Genomic DNA, 15,535 nt, shown 5'->3' on the forward strand with positions numbered 1-15,535 from the left:
CCATTTTTTTTAATTACATTATAGCGCAGGAAAGTGTGTTAGGTCCCATCCTACACAATTTTCACATGAATGACTTCCCAGTTGCTCCTAAAGGCTTTACGGCTTTGTATGCCGATGATAGTGTGCTTTGCTGCACAGATAAGGACCCTAGCAAGGCCCTTTCAAATTTACAAGAAATGGTGAGACTGGTCGAGCGCTGGTGTGTGCGAACCCGTGTTGAACCGAATACAGATAAGACTAAGTTAATGTGGTTCACGAACAAAATATCACTACTACAACAGGCATTTATAGAGGTGCAAGGAATTATTGTCAACCCTGTCACTCACAATAAATATTTGGGTGTGATTGTGGACGAGATTCGGTTTCTCCCGGCAGTGTGTGGATGCCGTTCGCAGGGCGACTGTGGCGTCGGTCATGCTCAACAGGCTAAGCCACAGGCACTCTGGCACCACTTGCACCACAGGCAAGTCTTTCAGTTCGAAATAAAATTATATCGTACAAGATGGCGATCAGACCGATACTGTTGTATGCAGCACCTGTCTGGCTGTTTTCAGGGAGGATGAATATCACCGCATTGGAAAGATTTCAAAATAAAATCCTGAGGCGTTACACCGGTTTACCATGGTTTGTCAAAAACGTCAACATCAGAAAGGATTCTGGAGTGACTGATGTAACATCTTATGCTAAGAAGCTAGCGAAAAAACTATACGATAAACTTAGCAACTCTGAAATTCCACATCTCATGGAGATTTCCTCATATGACAGCAGAGATAAAGCACGTCTCAAAAGACCAAAAAATTTTCTTCATATGCCCAGGCCTGCGCCTGGTAAGGCTCTGAGGAGGGGGGGGGGGGGTTGCATAGTGTGACACTCTACGATGATGAGATCAGATGTTATGATCAGTGCCGTCTTAACGCATGGGCCAACACAGGTACTGTTCTGGGTCCTCAATAGAAGAGGGGGCCTCACAGAAATGCGATCCGGTTGAAATTTTCTAGAATTTGCAAGATAGGGCCTCAGAAAAACCACTTGGCCCAAGTGGCCCATGATGCTCTTAAGACGGCCCTGGCTATGATCAACAACAGGTGCTGCTTGGGCAAATGCCCTAATTTTTCCACGTGGAAATTCGAGCAATTGATATGGGCCCATAGGCGGATATAGACGTGAAAGTCTAGGAGGGGGGGGTGCATGATGACGATTGCGGTGGGGGGAGGGGTGATGATGATGTCAATTCATATACACGCACATACATTAGATCAGTAGGATCCACCTTTGATACTGGGGGGGGGGACGCCCCGTGAGGACCGCATAATTTTAGAGCCCTCCGATTATGGCTATACCGGAGGCCTCTTCGATTGAAGATTTGTGGTTTTGTCACCTGTGGGCTGTACACAAATTTTGTCACCATTCATCCATTCTTTTGACCTCTAAATTAGCCACCCTGGTCTATAGCTCGCTAGACCCCCTCCTCCGCCCCCAACCCCCGTCTTCCCAAACCGTAAATATGCCTCTGAGTCTAAGTCACGTTTCTGGTCATTCACATGCTTTTACACCCTCTAGTACACTTTTTCCGTCCCTCACTCACCAGGTGATTCTTTTGGTTAGTCACACATACTTGCATACCTGACCTGTTTAAGGGTTCCGTGGCTTTTGATCATTTTGATCACCGAGAATTAAAAAAAAAACTCACGGAACCTTAGGGTTCCGCAGCACCAGTTGGAAACTCATGCTCCAGAGATCCACATGTGTGGATTCTCAGGTTTAACGGTTTTAATTTATTCCTTTTTTAAGTCAAGACCTGCGGTGCACGCATGTGTGTACTTTAAATCCAATATTCCTAGTTACGATATCGATTCAAATTTATTAATTAATCTAATTTTTTTTCAAAAAAAGTGAACATTCTGACATACAATAAACATAAATCAATACATTAATAATAATAATAATAATAGCCAACTTTGGCTCAGGGGATGAAGAGTGTATAGCATCTTTGAGGCAGAGGCGTACGCAGGAGTAGAGGGGTCATTGAGGGGTCCAACACGATAGAAAACTAAAAATAATTGTCAATTTTTTTTGTAAAAAATTGAGATATCAAAAGAACGTGCCGATTTTCTAATTTGAACGGAGGCCCCCGTAAATTTGAAGGGCCACTGGACACCGTTTGCCCATGTGAGAAACAAGCCCTGGTCACTCAAGTGATCTGGAACTGCGTCACTGTGTCACAATCTATAAATATACGGTGGTTCTGGGAATGTGCCGCGGGACAATTAAGTGATCTAGTTATGTAATAATAATATGTAACAGGGCACTTTAGTGATGTGGAACTCAACCGCGGGTCACTTTACTGATCTGGAATTGCAAAGATAACCCCCAGGGCCACATTCGGTCCGTGGGCCCCATGGGTTGAGCACGTATGCGTATGCTTTAGAATGTGGGGGCACCAGATTTACTTTGGACTGGCCCGTGGAAGGTCTTGGCCTGGGGTCCATGCAGAAGATTTTAGTCAAGTAGCCCGGCCGAAGTGAAAGGGCCGGTGTGGCCTCACCGTATACCTCTGAAATCGAGATAATAATAATAATAATATCAATAACGAAGACTATCGTAACGTAAAATTATAATCAAGGAAAAATCATCGAGTATTTAAAAATAAGTAAATTCGCCGTGAGTTATTATTAAACAAATGAACGTACTTCGGAGTAGAGAATGAATTGTCCCAAATAATTGAAAATGAATTTATTTTTTGAGTGGACCCTAAATTATTACAAAATAATTAAAAACAAATAAATCTACTTTGGAGTGTGGCTCGTGGATTATCACCAATTGAATGAAAATAAATATATTTTATTTGAAGTGGCCCGTGTATTATTACCAAATAATTATAGATAAATCTGCTTTGGAGTGGCCCGTGAACAGTCAACAAATAATCAGAAATTAATGAAGTTACTTTGGAAGGGAGACTGTGTTTTTATTACCAAATAAATATAAATGTATAAGTTTTCATTTGAATGGCATGAAAAATCCTATCAGGGAGCCCACGCTAATCTCAGCGTAGGAGCCCTACTAATGGCGTGGGCCGTCGGCAAGTTTCTGCGGTTCTGAAACCTAGATTGAATTAATAACAACTGAATAAATTCATCGGGATAATTGAAATAAAAAAAGTTATCACTTAAAATGCCTTTTGATAATCCATAAATTACAACAAAAGTATTTAAATTAATGCATTTGTTTCCAAAATTTTCTAGACGATTATCATTCATTTTTGTGGAAAAAAAGAAAAAAAAATTTTTTCCCAATATACGCTATCCTTATAAAACAACAAATAATTTATTTATAAATTTAAATATTATAAATTTATAATTTATTTAAACTTTACAGATAATTTATTTATTGTCTTAAGAACAAAGAAAAACACCAAAAAATTAGGAAAAATACTTTCCTAATAGGAGAGAGAAAGTGACAACCCCCGACTATATATGCTCTCCGATTCACCGACGGCCTATGTATGGGCTCGCTATAAATCGTCTTTGGAGCAGCCCAGTGTGATCACACCGGTCGCGGACTTTTAACCTTAGCTTTGCAATAGAGTACATAATAATGGTAACTAAACAAAATTCATTATTATAATCAAAGAGAAACTTATCACCGAGAATTTGAAAATAAATAAATTTACTACGATCAAATAATTAAATATAAATAAATTTTAGTTGAAGAGTAGCCCATCTATTGTCACCAAATGATCAAACAAAAATAGATTTACTTTGGAGTGGCCCGTGAATTTTCACCAAATATTTAGAAATAGATAAATTTACTTTGGAGTGAACCGTGAATCGTCACCAAAGAATTAGAATTTAATGAAGTGGAATGACTTGTGTTTTATCCCCCAATAACTATGAATAAATAAATTTTATTTGATGTGGCCCATGTATTGTCATCAGAGAATTCATTACATTCAAATAAATTTACTTCTGAGTGGCCCGTGAATTGTCACCAAATTATTAAACACAAATAAATTTACTTCGGAGTGGCCCGTGAATTGTCACCGAATAACTAGAAATAGAAAAATTTACTTTGGAGTGTCGCCCGTGAATTATTGCTAAATAATTTGAAATAGATAAATGTATTTCGGAGTGACCCGTGTAATTCTTCACCAAGTAATTAAAAATAAATTTTATTTGATGTGGCCCTTGAATTGTCGCCAAATAATTAAAAACAAATGAAGCTACTTTGGAGCGTGTGGCTTCCAATGGTCGTCATTTTTGATGTGGAATAACTTCCACCAAATAATTGTAATCATATCAGTTAAATAAATTTGAAGGGCTCGTGAAAAATCCTGGCGTAGAGCCCATGCTAATCTCAGCGTAGGAGCACTTCTGAAGGACGCGGTACATTAATTCCATAAATTACAAAAAAAAAAAAAAAAGAAAAAATTAAAAATTAACGCATTTATTTCCAAACATTGCTTAGAAATCATCACTTTTTCATGGAAAAAAAGACGAAAACAACTTTTTCTTAATCCTTTCATCCTCATAAGACAAGCAGATGGTTTAGTTATTGTCTTTAAACAAAGAAAAATAAGAAAAATTAAAAAAAGAAGTGTTTTTTACAGAGAAGGAAAAAAAGTGACAACCCCTGATTGTGCCCACGGATCGGCCGACGACTCATGTATCGGCTCGCTATAAATTTACTTTGGAGTGGCCCGGTGTGGCCGGGCCACTCCAAAGTAAATTTATAGCGAAGAAGTGTCCACAAAATAGTACCAAAAGTTTCATACAACGCAAAAAATTGGAGCACAGAACTTGTATTTTTTACAACCAATCACGGACCTTTTCTAAATTACCTTCACCACTTCAAAAAACAAGGAACAGATCATTGCCTTTGCGGTGAAATCGGCACTCCCATCTATTACTTGACAACATGTACATTAACTGCACATCTAAAGCATACGGCTGTGCCCGCTGCTGAAAATGCCACACTATGGATCAGAGAGATTTTTAAAAACAAAAGTAGAATAAATAAAGTCAAGAAAATAATTAGATGGATAGAAGACAAAGTGATCCCACGGACGCCTTATCAGCCTATAGCACAAGTACAAACTGCACCACCTCGCCGCTCACAAAGAAAAAAGAAACTGATCAACTACAAAGAAGACTGACTGATAGCACAAGACCAGTATAATGTCATGGAAACCGAACGATTTAAATTGAGGATGAAATCGATTATGAATTTTATCTGATTTATTATTGATTTCAATATGTGATTTAGGACTTTATACTCGAATTAAGATTTAATATGGAATATATAGGATTATATGCTTGATTTCCGATTGTATACGTAGATTTGTGATCTCGCAATTGATTTTATACTTAGATTATGATTTTACACTTAGATTATGATTTTATAGTTGTTATGATTGCAATGTATATTTTGTAATGTATGCTTTTTTATGAATAAATTGCCAGAGGTATCCAGTCCGTGTGGACAATGAGCCGATATTGCCATATGGCGATGTGGCCTGGGTATCTTTCGGTTTGACGGCCCGGTGTGGCCACATTTGTCGTGGACTTGTAACAGTGGCTCTGAAATCGAGTATGTGTAATTATGAAAACCAAATAAATTCATTAATTATAATCAAAGAAAAGTTATTATCTTGAATTTAAAAATAAATAAATTTAATTTGGAGTGGCCCCTAAATTATCACCAAGCAATTAAAAATAAATACATTTTCTTCTGTGGGAGGGGCCAGTGAATTGTCACCTAATAATTAAAAATGGATAAATTTACTTTAGAGTGGCCCGTAAAAAATATCACAAAGTAATTAAAAACAAATAGATTTACTCTGGAGTGGGCCGTGAATCGCCACCAAATAATTAAAAATAAATAAATTTACTTTGGAGTGTTGCTGGTAGACAGAGGCGCCAACGTAAAGAAAACATTGGGAGTCGGGAAAGTTGTTGGTCGTCTCGTATATACGGGACTTGAGCGCAGATGAGGGAGAATACATTACATTGTTTTTCCAGAAATTATTGGAGGGGCTCAACCCCCCCTCACAAAATTGATATGGGGAGGGGGGGGGCTCAAATGGTCTCAGCGCCTAGGTTCCAGCACTTATGCTCGTAGATTATCACCAAGTAATTAAAAATACGTAAATATATTTTATTTGAAGTGGCCCGTGTATTTTGTCAACATATAATTAGAAATAGGTAAACCTGCTTTGGTTACCAGTAAATCATCACTAGAGCCCGGATTATATGCACTAAAAAAGGGGTAAAATACGCTCTAAAGATATGCAAATATGCACCTAAAAATGCAAAAATATGCACCTAAAAATGCAAAAATATGCACCTAAAAATGCAAAAATATGCACCTAAAAATGCAAAAATATGCACCTAAAAATGCAAAAATATGCACTTAAAAATTCTATAATACAAATAGTGCAGTTAAAATGCCAAAATGTTTGGTATATTCAGGGGCATCAATGTCATACTGCACTTAAAATACCAAAATATGCATTAAACACTCCAGAATATGCACTAGAAATCTTGAAAAAGTAAAAAATTTCGAATTATGCACAAAAAATGAGAAAATATGCATTAAAAACATTACCATGCAAAAAAAGCAGATGTGTTTTTAAAATGCCTCTTTTCTATTTCTATTTCTTCGTGCATATGTATTTATTTACAAAAAATATATACCGCATATGCAAATAACCTCTGCATAATTTTTATTCAGGCACTTTTTACTTTTCAGTTTGTTGTAGCTAGCTGCTCAATAACGAAAATACCAGTAACAAAAGAATTTCGACACTATTTCTAAAAAAAATATTTAACACTTTGACATATCTCTACAAATAGCCTTACAATAAAACGGTTAATATTCGTAAAATTTTTTATAAATATGCATTAATTCACTAAATTTCTCCTGCGGGGAAAAAAAATCGATGTTATCGAAAATTTTATGAACAATATTTATTTAAAAAATTATTTAAAAAAATTGAGTGAGCTTAAATAAACCTTCCTTCAAAAATATGCACTTATACTGAAAATTCTTTGATTTTATGCATTTATATGCATTAATGCTAAAAAAGGCCAAAATATGCAAATGCATATAATCCGGGCTCTAATCATCACGAAATAACTGAAAATAGTTATTTAATGACGGAAAAGTTTTTGGTGACGAAATTTGAATTTACTTCGGAGTGTCCCGTGAATTGTCACCTAATAATCAGAAGTAAGGGAAGTTACTTTGGAGCAGCGGTTCTCAACTTTTTTTTTGACTCGCGGAGCCCTTTTTGATACATAATTTCTATGGCGGAGCCCCCTTGGGGCCAATTTTTTAATTATTCATCAAAGTTACTGATTTATTTTTATTATTTAAAAATATGTAAAATTATTTTTAAAAATTTTACGGGTTTTTAATTTTCCTCGGAGGCCTTGGAGAGTACACGAGGAGCCCCAAGCGCTCCGCGCAGCACCGGGTGAGAACCGCTGCCTTGGAGTGCGGCCCGTGGATTATCACCAAATAATGATAAATACAGTCGAATCCCGTTATAACGAACTCCAAGAGACCGGAGGAATCATTTCGTTATAAAAGAATTCCAGGTTGCCTAGCATTGTTCCTATGTAAACTTATTTGCGGGATTATCGAAAAGTGTTCGTTAAAACGAGATTTTCGCTATAACGGTATTCGTTAAAACGGGATATTCGACTGTATATAAATTTACATCTGAATGGCACGTGCAGTCTAACACGACAACAATCTAACCGAGGCTCTGAGAAATCGAGCTTATGCTAATAATAACCAAATAAATTCATTAGGATGATTATAATCAAGGAAAAAATAATTATAATTTAAAATATGCCTCCCGATAATCCATAAATTACAACAACAAAAAAACGCATTTATTTCCAAAAATTACTCAAGAATTATCTCTAAAAGAAGAAAATAATTTTTTCTTAATTCTTCCATCCCTTATAAGACAAGCAGATGATTTATTTATTGTCTTTAAAAGAACCAAGAAAAACAAGAAAAAAAGATTTTACATGGAGAAAGTGACAATCCGACTGTGCCCTCCGATTGGCCGACGACCCATGTACCGGCTGTCTGATTGGCTGACGAAGTTAGGCAGGGGTTAACGAGATGAGCGCACGGAGGGTAGAAGGAGGGTGATCGTCTTGTGTGTGTGGAATATCTGGAGATATCCGCCGGGCCGAGACGCCACCTAGCGGAGGGACGTCACTTTGTTTCGGAGAGTGGCTCTGTGTGTATGTGCTTCTTTTTCTGCTCAGTTTTTTTTTCGTGCGCTCTGTGTGTGTGTGTGTGTTCGTGCAGCGAGTACAACAACGCGAGGGGGTAAATACTCGCGTTCTGGCTGTTGTTGTTGCTGCTGGTGTGCCCCTTCGCTCGCTCTTTTTGATGGTGTCGCAACAATTCTCTCGAGACCAAGGTGTTGTTTGTTGTACTGTGCGACGAGAGAGAGCCGGTGTGGGAGGCCGCCCGTGAACATCGACTGTTAATTTAATTTTGAATCGGTGCTTCGCGCTCTTGTGCTCGTTATTCCGTACGAGGAAGATAGTGTGTGTTAACGACAATAAGATCATATATACACACAAGAGTTCTTACATGAGCTGAAGATGCCTCACCCTCATCATGTCGGGGGTGGTGGAAACGGGGGCGACGACCTGGCATCCTCGGACGAGGTTAAAGTGTTCGAGCACGAAGGCAATGGTGAAGGCAAAGAAAAACGCGAATCTTCGGAAAATCTCACCGATGTGAAGTCGAGTCTTGTCACCGAGGGCGAGGAGGTAAGTCGCAAACTTATAGTCGAAATCGCCACCAGCTGGTCAGAGGCGGATTTATGTTTTTGCCGCCCTTTTCCCCCATTCTGTTCGAATTTTCTGGGCCCGCTCATTCCTCAAATTTGCCGCCTTGTACTATAAGCCCGCTTCTCTCCCGCATGTCTATGTCACACTTTTGGTTATTACTCACGTTCTTCAATTTTTGGGTCGCTCGCTGACCTGATCTCTTAATCTTTGTCACTCACGTGCTTCCAAACTCTCTTGGTCGCTCACTTATCAGGTTCCTAGCTCTCTAGGTCACTCTTTTGATCACTCACTAATCTGGTCCCTTGATCAAAACGCCACTCGCATGCTTGCAAACTCTAGTTCACTCACTGACCTAGTCCTCGCTCTCTTGTCAGAGGCGGATTTATGCTAACTGTGCTCTCTATACAAATTTTTGTATAGAGGCCTTTCTCCCATCCTATTACTATATACCCCCTTCCAACAGTCGGCTGCCGGAAAATAACGAGGGAGACCAGCTTGCCGAATTCAAATCGTGGATTCTGGGAAAATTTTTAGATATCATTATTCTAAAAATCTATTGAACTGAATGAATACATAACTGTTATCCACCAAAACCTCTATTTTTCCCTGCCATGCCGATAATGGACCAGATTCCCACATTAGAGAAGCTGTTGTCCCTTGAGTTTTACGGTATGCCGGCTGAGGGGGGGGTACGGTGATTTTTTGTTTGCCCGCCAAGCCCCCTCCCCCGTAAATACGCTTCTGCAGCTGGTCATCTCACTAACATATTATTGTTTGTTTTCATAAATTCACCATTGTTGTTGTTTACGTGTGCTTTAAGTTCTGTTGCGATCAATGTTGGTGGTTGTATCCATGTGTTTGTTTTGTGATGATCCGGTAGTTGTCTCCCACGTGATTAAATTTGTTGATGGATTGTGACGTATTGATGCGAGCCGAACTTACGCTGCCTCGAAATCCCATGTTGTCGCCGGCTGGTCCGTCCAGCCGTAGAATGTCCGGCTGGATGTCGAGGAATTCCCAGATATGTTCGAGCATGTCTCCCGTAGCTCGTGGAATATTTGAGTCCATCTGCTGAGTCCTGGATACCTGCGGTGAAGTCACTCTAGGGTCAGTCCGTGGCTTGACTTCCCACGTCCAGAGGCGGATTTATGAGGGGCTGTTCCAATTTTACTGACCTCCTCCCGGTTCTAATTTGTTCTTGACCACCAATCACTTAAATGTGCCTCCACTTCGAACTCGCCGACCTGAGCCGCTTAACACACCTGTAAATACACCTTTGTTCACATCATAGAGCCGATCCAGGATGGGGATGATAGTTTTCCCCAGGAGCAGGATAATATGGGAAAAATTGGGCTGTCCGGGTGTGAAATACCAAACGAGCTTATGAACTCGTCGCCCCTCCGTCTCAACTTTTCCTTCGAGCCCAGTACATAGGCTGATCTTTTGCGGGTAGACCTAGGTCAGGGTATTTTTTATTTGCCCCTTTGATTGTTATCTTTTTTGCTTCGAAGCATTCTTAATCATACAAAATATAGAAATTAAGCATTTCAACGGGGAAGAACATAGTCTCTTGGAAGCCTAAAATATCCAAATATGCCTTTGCCCACGCTTGTCTCTAGTAACAAATTACTGACTAAACTCCACAATTGTGGAGGCTGTAGCATCGGTGTTGTGTTAATTGTTTTGTGTTTCTTCGACGTTTGAGATTTTCTTGTGCGGCACGTAGCACGAGTCCATGTGATCAAATTCTCACAAATCCTTGAAGCAGACGTTTTCCAGTCGGAACTTGCCCTATGGGTCGTTTTAACGCAAGGGCACAAACGGACATATTCATGCCCACCTCCCCCAAATCCTGCAACTGGGATTTTGGACGAGCACCTATCTGTGTAGTGAATTTGTGGTGTGGAAAACAAACAAAAAATGATAATATGCCCGGTCCCCTGAGCAGCCTTGACTTTGTTGAGGCGGGGGGCGTATGTTAAAGGAGCCGTACCACACAAGATCCCGCACAGTTTTCAAGCCTCTGATATTGTTGGGACGGCCCCGTTTATTTAGTAACTAGGTCTGTTTTGCATTTTGTGAAATTTTGAAAACATTTTTTTTCTCATTGTTTGGTCCTAAAATTTGCCGCCCAGGACATGTGGCCACCCATTGGTTGCAGCCCTTACCAAACATCGCCAACGGCCATAACCTTGCTGAAAACACCGGTTCTCGTCCGATCACCGAAGCTAAACAGCATCGGACGTGGTGAATAGTTGAGAGAGGTGACCACCTGGGAACTCTGCGTGCTGTTGGGCATCATTTTGCATGGCTGAGCCGTAAATGGTAAAGGCCTTATATCACCTGCGGGACAGAACCCGGGTTTGTTCGGGTTCACGGGGCCCTCCACAAGGGTGGGGACTGGCAGGACTCCATCCCTGGGTGCCCGGTACGATTAGGATGATTTTTTGTTTTTTCATGTTAAAATTCACCGTAGAAGGCCCCCCTCAAAAAATCACAACCTAGGAGCCTTACTCCAGGATTTGTGGGCCGCGGTCCTACAGCCTTGACCCAGATCGCTCACAGATGTATGAGGGCCATGGAAGAATGTGCTCATCTAAGACAGGCTCCTATCCTCATTGCCCTCTCACGTAGCTAAGACAGGCTCCTATCCTCACGTAGAAAAGGACTGTCAGAATTTCAGAGTTAATCCCATGATATTTTTTTTATAAATTTCTGGGGGCCCCCGAGAGAAATCTTGGCCTGATAACTCGTTGGAGATCTCTCTAAATGCAGGTCTCCAAGATATGAAGACCATCATGGGATCGTTACCCTGAAATACTTTTATTGTCTCCAAAGATTAACATAAGAGCTAATACGAAAGGTGTAAAAGAGATAATATAAATTACTCAAACATTTCCGTCGGTCCTTATTGATATGCCTAAAATGTCCTAGGCAGGCAATTTGACATGTAGTAGACACACACACACGCACGTGCTATTCATTTCGAAAAAGAAATGCAGCTTGCTATTGGTTATATGTGATGACCCATTGATGTCTTTGACCCTCTGATTTTGCTGTTGCCCGGACAGGCCTGAGTGTGTGTGTGCTTGATTATCTTCAAGTGTACATGACAAACGAACGGCCTTTCACGTGAGGAGGAGCTGTCGAAAATACACAGTATGCGTACAAAAAAAAAAGATCAGCATTCTGTTCCCCTCTCGTTCTTTTTTATCCGTAAAAGCCCTATGTTGTTATGCAGGTCTTCCCCCCCCCCCTCTTTCCTCTCTACTTGTGGCCCATCCTATAGAATTGCCCCCATTTGCTCTGGGTTGACACCATTGTTTGTCTGCCCTCATATCGGAATTTCTAATCTTCCCAAAGCACGAGAAAAAGAACCCTCGGACGCTCCGCCCTTGGCCTTCGGTGGCCATTGTCTTTCTCACTCGAGCCATGAATGAATAAAACCCCATCTCGGGGTGTCCATGTCTGATTTAATGTCCGCCGTGACAAGTTTACATATCTTTTCTTTTTCCCCGAAAGATCATTATTACTACTCTGCCATGATGTATTTACTCTCCTCCTCCGTTTGCTCGTGTTCATTGCACTTATTTGTCCGGACCTTCACTGCTTATTATTTCGAGGATATGACTCGATTGAGTAATGATGGATTAATGTCAGTAGTGATTCATTCATGCATTCTCTTCCGATCGTTCCAAGACCCATTCTCATCGATTTCGACCATATCCCTATATGGTACGTTCGAGTTTGTGAGAGTTGTGCTCCGTTGAAATGCCCGTAACTCCGATGCGGCATGAGTTTGAACTTCATTGAGAAATACTGTAATTACCTCGTACTGATTCCTATCGAGAAATACTGGTAGTCATAATCCTCTAAGATATTTTTAGTGAAGTGAGACTTCGGTATGACGTCACTTCCTGGGGACTAAATAAAAATGACTCCTTTTATGGTAATATAGTGAATCAAAAAAACATACGAGAACACATTAATTTTGCTTTCAAGGTCATTTAAAAACTGATGATGTATGAGAGGTGTCCAGCATTTTTTTGGGGGAGGGTTGGCAACCCTTAAAATGCAAACAGTGGACGGTACTTTAAATTTAGGGGTTGACGAATCGAAAAAGGGGGAATTAGGTCCTAGGTATTGATTTTGTTCTCAAGAAAGATAGTCCTAAATGTTTTTTTGACCTTTCTGGTACTTCATATTCCTTCCCAGGATTGTAACAAGGATTTTTGTTGGAATGGGGATACGATTTTCTCCCTTGGGCAGTTTGCCCCCCCTCTAGTTCCGGCCATGTCCCTTCCTATGTCTCATGAAATGAGAAAACTGTTATTCGTAAACTCGTCTTTCATAGGTCTGGGATTTGTCAAGACCAGATTTAAATTCTAACAGTGGGTGGCAGCACTTTGAATACAAACAGAGACAGTAGATGAAAAAAAAGTACTACCACAAAAGCTAAACCCACCCTTCAAAAAAACCCCCCCCCCCGTTTTGCTTTTTCTCCTCCTACCGGGAGACCTCGGTATTACGTCCCCTCTAGGAACTGAATAAAAGTGACTTCATAACGGGTTCAGTTCGCTGATTATGCCGGCAAGGACATTTAAAAACTGATGTTGAACGGAGTTCTGAGGGCAAGTTTTTATTTCAAGGCTGGGTCGATGGTGTTCGAGCCATATTGAAAGAGGAGAAATTGCATTGGGCCACACTTTAGGAACAAACAGTAGATAACGCTTCAAATAGTGATAGTACAGGTACTCCCCAAATTTGGAGTTAATAAATTTCTAAAACTAGCATTTTAAGATACTGTACGGTATATCTTAATTTAAGAATGTGTGGGGGGGGGGGGGGTGGAGAACTTGCACCAAATGTTCTAAATTTCTGTTACCGTGGAAAAGGGATGCCGTGTCTGGGGAAAGGGATTCCGACCGTTTATGCCCTTCGAAATAACCCTTTGAGCAGGCAATGATAAGACATCTCGCCTCCATAGAAGCCTTTTATTCTAGCATTGACGAGCTTAGAGATTTTGTAAAGTTGTTTTCTCAATGGAAAGTTTTCCCTAGACCCCTTAGTTTGCACCTGCTGAAAATCGGAGGAAAGCCTGCTGCATTAAAAAAAAAGATATGACATTTTTTGGCAAGTTTTAGATAATGCCTAATTTTTATTTTTTTTACGACTTTCAAGTGCAGAAGACGACGATACAAAATGGTTTGAATGGATGTAAGATTCAACAAAGGGAAAAATTTGACGTGCACGCAGCAGTGACGGCAGTTGCCTTTAAGAATCGGGAGAGGAATCTGCAGAAGACGCAGTAAAAACTGCTTTGCCGAAACGTTGTTGAATTATAAGAATACTGTAAATTTATCCGGAAAACGAGAGAATTAACCGGTTATGATGCATCAAGTGAATGCTGATGGGGAAATGGATAGAGTGTTTCATAAATCCGTATAAAACCAGCGAAAAGTCAGTGTCTTCACTCTTTCATTGGTGAGTTCGGGAGATTCCCGAATAGTATAAGGTCGGAAACCTTTCCGTTGAATAAGCCGTGTTATTTGCTACCGATACTAACAAACAGTAGTATTTGCGACTGTACCGTACCACGGGGCATCTAGAGGGAGGGTGAGTTGAAGGAAGATGTAGCAGGAAGAGATTTACCGCATCCAAATATGTCAGAAGTATCTCAGGAAAAGGATTGCATACTCGATTTCTCGTTAAATCCGATTTGTTTTAAAACTAAATAGCTGCGATGTTTTACTGCATCGTCATAAATATGATCGATAGTAACGGAATAGAATATTTACTCTCTATTTTTGATGTATAGATCTTTCGTATTTTCAATTTTTTTGTTTATTTCTAGTTGAAAACCCCTTAATCAATTTATTTTTTTTTTGCGTTTATTTTAGATAGTCAATAAAACTGAAAAGTTTATTTTGCATCATCCGGATGCAATTCGAAGTTGGATCCGTTAAATCGGGGCTTTGCTGTGTCTTATTAGGGGGGGGGGGATTCCACCGTGTAATATATTAGTACACACACCTATCACACTAAAAAAAGTAAATGTAATTTACACGTTTATAGGCCAAGAGAGAAAGAAAAGTTATACTGGTTTGAAGAATTTTTTGAATTAAGTGTGATACTTGTTACGGTCTGTTTCGTATAAATATTTCAAGAAGCTTGGTTAAATTTTTAAACTGCAGCGTGGAATAAATTTCAAAGCCCCCCCCCCCCCAAAAAAAGGGGGGGGGAATATTGCCTAAAAGAAAAATATGGAATGTCATTCAGCATACTAAGGAAAAGGAAAAATTAACAGATCTATTAAAATTTCAGGGTTACCCATGAGTCGTGTCCCTATTACGATGATAGACCGGTAACTGGTTCAAGGAACACTAACCGACAGCAATTTATCAACTAGTTTAAGAAGATAAATATTATGTACACGCCGAAATATTATTAATGTCAAATACACATTTCATTGAATACTATTAATACTTACCGAACTCATACGCGTGATGTAAGTCGGTGAATTCACTATAGTAGATATACCAGCGGCCAAACAGTTTATTTATTCGTTGTTTTTGAATGCACCTAAAATTCATCCGGAAATTCTTGTCGCATTATTCAGGGAAAAGAGAAAAATTTTCAAATAATGGGCCTTATTGGACACGCCAGAGACATTTGCATCTTGGGAGCTACAACTTGTACTTTTGAAGAAAATT

The 15,535-nt window shown here is 39.7% G+C and overlaps 1 protein-coding gene across 1 annotated transcript in view; it reads left to right on the top strand.

Moving 5' to 3' along the window:
- The first annotated feature begins 8,196 nt into the window (after window positions 1-8,196).
- Window positions 8,197-15,535, top strand: part of pan (transcription factor pangolin) — a 197,374-nt gene continuing 190,035 nt past the window's right edge. The window contains exon 1 of the mRNA XM_089238439.1: window positions 8,197-8,801. Coding sequence (XP_089094565.1) covers window positions 8,631-8,801 — 171 coding nt within the window. The 5' untranslated portion in view covers window positions 8,197-8,630. The remainder of the gene's footprint in view (window positions 8,802-15,535) is intronic.

Source organism: Pholcus phalangioides, unplaced genomic scaffold (genome assembly GCF_987345545.1).
Source record: "Pholcus phalangioides strain wild (caught in Gottingen) unplaced genomic scaffold, Ppha-v1.0 ptg000002l_1, whole genome shotgun sequence".
In the NCBI taxonomy this organism is placed as follows: Eukaryota; Metazoa; Arthropoda; class Arachnida; order Araneae; family Pholcidae; genus Pholcus; species Pholcus phalangioides.